General features: G+C 44.3%; 1 protein-coding gene across 2 annotated transcripts in view; it reads left to right on the top strand.

Annotated features, from left to right (window-relative positions):
• The first annotated feature begins 6,362 nt into the window (after window positions 1–6,362).
• The window catches only part of LOC134643769 (kinesin-like protein KIF26A), a 91,122-nt gene continuing 87,231 nt past the window's right edge, over window positions 6,363–10,253 (top strand). For both annotated transcript variants that reach the window (XR_010096399.1, XM_063496311.1), the window contains exons 1-2: window positions 6,363–6,537; window positions 7,380–7,643. Coding sequence is in view for 1 of the 2 variants with exons in the window: in XM_063496311.1 (XP_063352381.1) it covers window positions 6,478–6,537; window positions 7,380–7,643 (324 nt within the window). In the remaining variant the exon portion in view is untranslated. The remainder of the gene's footprint in view (window positions 6,538–7,379; window positions 7,644–10,253) is intronic.

Here is a 10,253-nt window from a genome sequence, read left to right as displayed (position 1 = left end):
CTGTGTACATCACTGTCACAACAGCGTTTGTTTTCATTCAAAGGCTTTATGATTTTTCCTATAATGGCGGGCCGGTTTCTAGTCAAAACGCCCGGGCCGATTTTTTGTCCCAGTCCAGCCCTGTATGCAGCTCATCTGCAGTCTGGTGTTACCTACATCTTCCTATTCGGAAGGCAGAATTTCCGAGTTCTGAGTACAATCAAAGGACCACGACTGCAGTTTTTGTGTTGGATGTAAAAAGTGCACATGACGCTGTGACGTAGGCTAGAATCATGGCGGCGGTCAATGACGGTCCAGGCGTGGGATTTCTCTCGTGGAAATATGCACATTATTTTTTCCTTTCTATTGGTAGGTGGCACAGTGCACTTGTGGCAAGTAAGTAAGCTAGAAGACTGGCAATCTGGCTGGGTATCCAGTTACGGAAGCAACACATTAACAAGAGAATTCTGAGTAAAACCAAAGTTACTTTCCCTAGTAACTAGTTACTCTGAAAGTAACGAGTAACTTGAAGTAACTGAATTACTTTTGATAGAAGTAACTAGTAATGTAACTAAGTTACTAATTTAAAGTAACTTACCCAACACTGGTAATAAGTAAGCGAATAATGCAAAAAACAGAGATTTTTAGATGGGAAACTATTCCTGAGAGAGAGAAAGAGAGAGAGAGTTCCACATGAAGTGTGATTGTATCGTGGTGGAAGCAAAACAGCAAAAGTAAGAGGAAATTCATGACGATGTTTATGTGAAGCGAAATGTGAAGTGTAGTTTGGATCGTCTTTGGCTGCTGGTTCAATCAATATTGTTTGGAGAGAGATAAAAACCTGCAGCTTCAGAATCTAGCACAAAAAGGACGTAAACACAAAGCGCCCACCGACGCTTCAAATTCAGTGAGCTGTCGGCTTTCAGCCCCGACGGTGTGTCCGTGTCCGCCTACGTGCTGTCGGGTGAGAAAGGCGACATCTCACTGATTTGGATGCGTTGGGTCCGCGTTTTGCGTTTACGTCTTTGTTCAGAATCCGTGTACCTGCTCTCATTTACTGTTTTAGCTGTTTGGTGGTTGTAGAAATTTTGTGAGGTTTAACCTGAGATTCTGGCATTTCGGGCAAAGTACATTTATATTTAAAAATCGATTCAGGATAATAAATCGATATCATGCTATCCAAGCCAGAATCGATTTTAATCGATAATCAAAACCCACCCCTAGTTTACACCCCAGCTGCCCTAAATTAACAGCATTAGTAACGTTCATGTTTTTGTACTGGTTAATCCAGCAGTATGCACAAGCTCTGTAAATGCTCAAATACACTCAGTGTTATTCTCTTTTTTTTCAGGGTTTTTTTTTGCCCTGATAATCAGAGTTATTGTGACACACATCTGCACCTGGCGCTATCACCACGTTTGAATTCTCGTTTCATGCACATTACATTTGTGACTTTCAGTGTTTTCAGTTTTCGTCTTGCACATAAACCTTTAAACTAAATGGAATGTTTTATTTTCAGCCTACTGGTAAAGTTTCTGGGCTGCCTTTCCTCATAACAGCCATCCCTCAAGAGTCTCCCCATTTAAAGCAATGCACTAACAGGGACTGTAACATCTAGTCCTTTTTACTGAATATACAATAGTATAAGTCGCCCTGCCTCCAGCTAGCCAGTTAGATGGCACAGATTTGGTGCTTCTAGTGGAGTTTAGCCCATTTATTCCCTTTGTTACGGGCCAATATGCTCAGCATTGAAAAGACAACAGTAAGAAAGTAGATTTGTCCTCCACAGAGCGTCTCGGCCTAACACAGGCATCTGTTAGCCTAATCGTGCAGTAAGTCTGTGGGTAGACTGACCTTGTGGTGGGAAATTCTGCTAGAATCAGTGCTGGATCAGAAATTCATCCCAGAAACAAACACACTGAGGGCTGGTTCTGGTGGTTCTGCTGGTTCTGGACCAGCTATACCTGGTATTTGAACGATCGATTGTTTCACAGGATGAGCAGCAAATAAAATCAAAACATGAAAACTAGAGCTATAGATTGATTAATTTTAAATGATTTAGTAATAAAAACAAGCACAGTGACAGTACTCCTCACTCACTGTCTAAACTCACCAACATTGACAGATAATATCAGAGGAATCATGTGGAAGCCTGACTTACACAGCCTGGGGAAGCTCAACTGTCATGCAGCAGAAAATATACAAAAGTACATCTCAGCTCTGTGGGGCCTTAAAAGGAAATCAGATGAATGTGTGTTTTCTGCACTGTCACCAGTTTGCCACCAGCATTATAAAGATTGAAGATTCGAGGTCTTTATTGTCAGTACAACAATATACACAGTATACAGTGTACCAAAATGCAGTCGGCCGCATTTGAAGGAGTCGACAAATTGGGACAGCCTTCGTCGCCTGGCTGTGACGTAATCGGCCTTCAAATGCGGCCTCCGAAGGATGCAGCCGACGCTTTGGGACACAGCTACAGTGTACCCCTTTGGCCTCTCCCCTTTTCTACAATTCCCCTGTGGGAGAGGTGGGTGTCATTTCTTTCCAGACCCTGTACAACACACATATAATTCATATTTAGCCACCCTGATGTTTCTGATTGCGATTTTAGTTCAATTATTGTCATCATTATGCCTGCTTTTTGTTAGATGCTATAAATGTGTAGTATGTGTGTGCCACAAATGTGTTTTAGGCGCCATTAACGCTAGCATGAATATATAATTCTGGCTAGCTTGGAAGTTGTGATGGGTTGAGCTAACCCTCTCCCCCACTGTTTGTATTTGGTTGTAGGAGCTGGAGCGAGCAAGTTATTTTCTTGGAGGTCTTTCTTTCTTTTACTTTTCTTTGTCAGGTATGTCGGATTTTGTGTTGGTGTTTTTTTTTCTCATCTTATTGTGACCCGTGGTAGGGTCAATACAGAAAAATGTAAGAGTGAGAAAGTGGCATTGCAGGTAACAGTCAAAATACAGACATTTAAGGTAGAATTAGGGGCCAACCTTTTTGCTCATTATACGGGATGCCGCAGATAAAACGGGACAGTTGGCAGCCCTACCTATTGTGACCCGTGGTAGATACCCATTTAAAATAGGACAGAGCCGTAGGCGCACAGTCAGTTAAAAAGGGTTTAATTTTTAATACAAAATAAAAGTAACAGTGTAACAGCGGCACCTAAAAACAATTAAAACTTTATTAAATATGATAAAAAAAACCCGACAAAATTGTATGATTGCCCGTGAGACAGGATAGGCGCTGCGGGGAACTGGTTAAGAACAAATCAACATACCACACACGTTAAAAAGGGACGGCAACTCACACAGAACCCCAAATGGGCAAGACACTATAAAAAAAAGAGCAAACCTTCAGTGCCGTCTTCACTCGGGCCCACCGCGGTGCATGCAAAATGCAGCAAGACAGAAAAAAAAGGATTTGTTTTCCACGCAGCGCCTTCACCGTCTCCAGCGATATATATATATTAAAAAGATAAAACACTAAAAACCATCAATATCTGCGGTGCCTACTGATACAGAAAAATAAAACAAGAAACAAACAAAATCAACAGCCGCAGCAGTCACAGTCTGTCGAATTACACCAGTTTAAAACAAATTAAAACACACTGATGTGTCGGGTCCTTTGCCCGCAGCCAGAAATCCACTTGGCAAAGCAGCAGCTCGGTACTCTGCCCACAAGTTCGCGTCACACCCTAATAAATGTGGGTCAGTGGCGGTGAAGTCCACTACACTGTTCTCACAGGAACGCAATGTTTCCCACCGTTCCAACAGAAGTTTAGGGGGACCCGCATCAAGCTTTCATAGAAAGAAATTAAAAACACCAACTTGCCCAGCTTGGACCAAGCACTCGCAGCTTCAGGTTTGCTAGAGAATACCTAATTGCCCACACCTGAGCTTATGAAGGGGCAAAGACCAGCTCCGCCAACCAGGGGCGGTTCTCAGACTCAGGTCTCACCTGTAACATTATGTCAAATATGTTCCATGTAAGTTCGTACTTTATGTTTAATGTAAAAATAAATGCAGCGCCTTTTCTACAATTCCCCTGTGGGAGAGGAGCTGGAGCGAGCAAGTTATTTACTTGGAGGTCTTTCTTTCTTTTACCTTTCTTTGTCAGACATTACACAGAAACACACCGGTTACACTCGCACCAGACAGTGATGTAGCAGCAGACGACGTTTTCAGTGGTTCCCTGGTAAAATGATGTGAGGATGGAAGGAGGGAGACTGGCCGTCTTCAGTTTCCTAAGAAAGTGAAGATGTTATTGGGCTTTCTTCATGATAGTGGTGGTGTTCAGGTTCCAGGAGAGGCCATCTGATATGTGCACACCTAGGAACTTCACACTGTTGACCATCTCAACAATCTCGGCCATCTCAACAGCAGATCCATTAATAAAAGCTATCATCATTGTTTGCAGTATTCAGTTCATCAACAGTGAACCCCAACGCTGAAGCTGCTGCAGATCCAGACTCTCCTTCCTACTCAGAACACACAGAGTCAACTGACCTACTCTTAGCCAGAACAGCAGTCACGGCACTAACTCGTGTCTCGCCTCCAGCCTTTGATGCCTTTGATGCCATCTGCTCTGAGTCCGGACCATTGCCCTTTTGACTACTTTAAGGAGATTGTCATCGGCTCCACGCTTCAGCTAACTCCTTCAAAGCTGTGAGACCAGTTGTGAAACTTACTGCTGGATGTTTAAACTTAGATCACATTCGTGTTGTACAGCTGTGAAATCATAAACCTTTCACTGAAAACATGCACATGCAATCTTTTAAAACAGCTGCGGCTCACAGTTCTACAGTAGAGTCGTGTGCAGTATCCTGGAAAAATGCTGAGGCCACTTCAGATGAGTCTATCTGAGGACGCCATCACACCCTCATAACTGCAGAGTGTAAAATACCATCAAAACCTGCAGAAAAATATTTGCTCACAGCAGATGATGGCGTTCTATTGTTTGGCCACTAGATGGAGCCAATCAGCAGCTAAATGTCTAACCTCAGAGTGAGAATATCAGCCGTTCATCAGATCAGTTCAGACATGACGTCGACCATATAAACCAATCACAAAAGGAGAGCGAGACATTGATTTATTCTCTTTTTCACCTAGGACACATTTTCTTATTCATGCATCTATTAAACTGCAGGATGTCTAACAGTGGAAAGGTCTTATGTTCCTTCAGCTCAATTGTAAAACGACTCTCTGCATCCAGTTTTTCTCCAACTCCAACTTTTTCATTATTGTTATCTGATCGCAGGGCATGTCCTGTAAGAGTCCATAATGAAGTCCAAATTACAAGAAATAAAATTAAAAGAATCAAAAGGAAAAATACAGAAATCGCAGCGCAACAAAGGACCGAGATGACAGACTGTACGCACAGAAGGTTACAGACACAGGTGAGGACAATCGAGACCACGAGACAAGAGGAGGAGCCTGAAACTAAACATGAGACCCAAGAGACAGTTCGCTAGTCAGTCAAGAGTCAAGAGACAAAATCAACAAATCTTACAATAAAAAACGGACATAAAAAGTATTTGTTCTGTGTATTTATTCTTTATTCAGTTCCACTCAGTCTTGTTTTTCACGATGAATCAACAGTAATCTGCTGAAATTAGCCGGGCTGCTTTCATCTTTAGCTGAGGAGAGAATTTAACGCACTACACTAATCTAAGCAATTAAAAAGAGCCACTGAGATTCAGCTTCAGACTGCAGAATGAACACTTTAATGAAGTTTTCAATAAACTCCAAAGCTTAAATAAAAGGGCAAAAAGGAAACGCCCCCCAGAGGTTAAACCTGGAACACTTAGCAGATGCTCTGAGGCCTCGCTTGGGTCATATTCCAGTACAAATACTGATTACCTGAAGATTATGGAGGCAAAGGTCAAAATAATAATAATGATTCTAGTTTCCACAGCAGGAAGTTCTGACTCTACCTCCACCTGCAGGCCTGCGTCCGTGCTGTGAGGAGGCACAGTGGTTCTCCTTCTCAGTGAGTCAAGGCTGAGCACCAGCACCCTTCAAAGCAGGCTCACCGCTACTTACATTCACCCCCGCCTGCTTTCAGTCAGTGACAGATCACCAACCTGTCTGTCGTCTCCAGCTCCTCCCACCCCCACCCCCCAGGGACAAGAACCTGAAGGCATTCCCACCTGCAGAGTTGAGACAGAGGTGTTAATCCTGGACCTGGTGTCAAGACCTCAGGACCGGCTCCTCGCTCTCTGACCTCCAACCCACTTTAAACTCCTGTGGGTGGTGTTAGAGCACCATCAGCATTATGTAGCTGAAGTGTGCTGATGAGCCGTTATGTAAGCCCGTGTCAGAGCCTGTCCTGTCCCACTGTGTGAAGGTTCACGCTTCAGCAACATCATTCTCCACCCACAGCCCGCGCTCACCCCGCGTCCCTTTATTCTGCAGTGGAAGCACAGATTTCCTCAGAGGCTGAAGGAAAATCAAGCCAGAGAGTTCATAACTGAGCACTCGTTAAGCAGAGATGTACTCACAGTACTGGAACATGGCTCGGGGACGCGGGCCGGACTACAGGAGATATACGGTGAGTATCACACAACGCAAACCACTCTGATCCTGCTCACACATGAGACAGATGAGCACAAACATCCGTCCTAGGTCTACGCTGAGCTCACTGTTGAATGTGCTTGGCATCATTTCTAAAGCTTGATTCAGACTAACTTCAGTCCGAACTGCAACTCAAGTCTTTTCGGTACATGTCGGTGTGGAGTTGCTTTTCTCCCGAGGTACACGTCAGGTTACAGCGTAGGGTTAAAATGGCGTTCATACATATATTTCACACAGAAGTATAATTCACGTATAAATGTGTCAAACTTGCTTTGCTGTACTTTTATTTTGAAGAGGAAGCAGCTTTCGCTCTGATTGGCTTGATGAAAACAACCTGATTGCCCTGTTTTTGTTTTAATTAATTATTAAAATAAATATTTTGATAAACAATAGAATAAATATGTGCTGTTGTAGCCGACTCCTGACCAGTCACAACAACCCATTTTACTCTGACCAAAACCCGACTCATTTCAACAGAGGATGCCACATGACTCGAGCACGCCGGGGGTTTGGTTCCTTCTGTTCTTCAGGTATCCACACTCCTGAGTTCTCAGTGGAACGCTGTTCACGCACAGCTTACCTGGTCAGTTTGGGTTAAAGACATTTTCTATTGAAAGTAGAAAACCTGAGACCAACAGACAAGACAAAAGTTAGAGCTGAAAGTAGAGACGGTTTCTACTGGTATGAGTGATCAACAGTCTATTGCTCCCTTTCTGTCACATGTGCTCAGTATTTATGCCCTTATATTTCTGTGTCTCTGAATGCATGCCCTGTTCTACACACTCCACATTAAATGTATAGATGCACACCTGTCTGCAGGTGGTGGAGGGGGACACGCCTCTTCCTCTGGGCTCCACCTGTCGCAGGAAACGCCTTCATTCTGCAGGAGAGGATGAGGAGGAGGAGGTGAGGAGGAGCTGCGCATCTCGGCCCAATCCCGAAGGCTCGCTGTCGGCTGGCGAGCTGAGCCGCTATGGCGAACCTGAGGAGGAGGAGCTACGTAGACTGTGCCAGCGCTGCCACATCATGGCGTCCCAGCTGAACCGACAGGCTGCTGCTCTGGCCGACACCGCAGCGCTGAAGGTCAGAAACACATCTGCACACACGTGTCTCGGAAACACGAAACCCGGCACCAGTGCAAGGACATCACTGATGTAGTTTCTGAATGTCTCTTTAAGCCCGTGGCGAGGGCGAATAACAGCGCCTGCCGAGCCACAGCCACCTTTGAGGCGTGACCACAGGCTCCTGTGAATAAACGTTAAACTCTGTGGCACACACAGATACGTCATATACATCCTATATGTTCCACACTACAGTTTGTGGTTTTATTGATGTTTGAAAAAACGTTCCCATTAAAAGGAGGCTGGCTCCAGGCTGGGATTCACAGGGACTCTAACCTGTGTGTGACCACTGCACTCACCTGTTCTGTAGTTGTTTTCAGTTTGTTGTCAGTATTTGTGTGCATGTCGATGCAGGCAGGCCTGTGATCTCTGATAACGCCGTCCACTCAGACTTCTCATCGTTTCCTTTGCTCATGTAGTTTGATGGAGTTCATGTTTCTGTATTTGCTTTGAACTTTGATTGGGAGATTTGGAGGTCCACTTCCAGTCCGGGTGAATGTTTGACACTGAACTCCTTTGTCAGGTTTTTTTTTTATATCAATGCATGAACATCAGAGTGGCTCACGTCTCTGTTGGGCCAAGCGAGCTTTGCTCTTCGCTCTCGCTCGCTCTGCAGAGCGGGTAGCTGTGATTATTCTGATGATCTCTCTGGTCACCGAGTCGCTGCTCGCTCTGCTGAACACAATAACATCACAAAGTCTGAATCACTTGTGTTTCTTCACTCGCCTCTTTAATCTCTTTTTCCCCTCCATCTCGTTGTTATGTGTATTTTAAGTATATATTACATCCAGAGAAAATAATTTTCTCCTGGTATGCAGGAAATATTTAGATCATGTATGGAAGGAAAAATTGTAAATTATTACTTGTAAATACTGAAATCCTTAAAATGAGCACAAACCGCCAGTTTGTGTTAGCTGAATTAGAACAGCCTTGTTCACTGACAGCCCGACGGATTAAAGTGTTTCCGGTCCGAGCATCTCCAGCGCTGGACGAGCCTCTCGTCTCTTTGTCTCTTTTATTGAACAGAAACTCCTCTGGGGTCGTTCTAGCTCCAAGTTTAAAGGAAGTACAATGTAACTGCAGCCGTGGAACTCATGATGTCCCGAACACTAAATATCTGAAGAATCCTTCTCAGTGTGGACGTGAGGATCAGCAGCAGACTCATGGCTGACCTCGTGCTGCGGATGGATCGCCTCAGACATTCTCTCTGCTGGACTTCGGTCCATCGTTTGTGTCTTCTTCCTGCCCATCAGGGACCCTCAATGTGAACAATTTAACCCTCAACCTCCATATTCCTGTTAATGTCTTCCTGTTAGCCTATCCATAGCTCATTAGTTAGCCACCAGTACATCATCATCTGCCCTGACTTCACCCGCCCGCCAAACATATCTGATATTTAGAATACACTGATCATTGTGTGAGAGCTGAAAGGATCTGACTGGTTTGTCTGTTTGGACCCAGAAACATCTCCTGGTGTCAGACTGATTTAGCTCGTGCATGGTGACGGGTATTATATTTAGACCAGGCAAAAACAATTTTATCAGCTTCTTCTCTGATTTCACGTAAATCTGCACTGTAACTAAATCTCTACAAATTTTTCACATTTGCTTTAATCCTGAATCCTGTTTGATTACAGTATGCTCTACTACTGGGGGTACTGGGAAGGATTTATAGAAGGAAGGTGTGTAGAGTTAACTGAAGATACCAAGGTCGCCAGAGCAGGAAGTGAAGGTCCCGCTGCAGTAAAAGCCCCGAGGATGTGCTGTGTCAGCAGAAAGATGACGCAGTCAGCAGCAGCTTTATGAGCCTGACCTCAAGAGCCCAACAGGAAGTGCTGAGCGTCACTTCTGCCTGTCCATTCAGGCCCAATATTATCCTGATCATCACCACAGCACATATCTTACTTCATGATGGTGATGATGGTTTTGCAGGTTTTGAGGAGAATAAACTCTGAGCTCGGGTCTTCAGACTTTAAAAACCCAATTTAATGCTTTCAAACGGGTCATGTGAGCAGGATAGTAGTTTCATGAAGTTCTTCCATCATTAAATATATAAACCCAGTTTACTTAATTGATTCTCCGCATGGTGTTCTGTTTTTGATGCTCAGAGCTTACAAGCTGCTAATAATTTCTATGATTCAGGTTATAGGTTTGATTAATTAGCAGCTGGTTTCACAGGCAAACACACTGTGGACTCCTGTATCCACACACCAGGGGGCACTGCTGCACATCATTTTCAGAGCATGAAAGAACGGCTTAAAGAGAAACATCTAGCCTGTTTGTGTGTTGCACATAAAAGCAGTCGGCAGCTCTGATCTGGAGTCTGAGCGTCTTCTCAAAGTTTGATCCTCAGCCTGAGGAGCTCCAAATAAGCATCAGAGTCAGTGAAAGCTCCACCCTGCTGTCTGACTGCAGGGACACAGACACTGAAACATAATGCTCTGAAACGCGGACTACAAGACCATTTCTTTCAGAGTCTGAGACCCCGAGGAGGCCTGCTGAGATAAACGACTGTGTGATGGAGGGCAGATGAAGCTCCACCTCCTCAGAGGGAAGCCCCAAATCTGTTAGAG

Source organism: Pelmatolapia mariae, linkage group LG15, assembly GCF_036321145.2.
Source record: "Pelmatolapia mariae isolate MD_Pm_ZW linkage group LG15, Pm_UMD_F_2, whole genome shotgun sequence".
NCBI lineage: Eukaryota > Metazoa > Chordata > Actinopteri > Cichliformes > Cichlidae > Pelmatolapia > Pelmatolapia mariae.
This window is presented reverse-complemented; position numbering and strand designations above follow the sequence as displayed.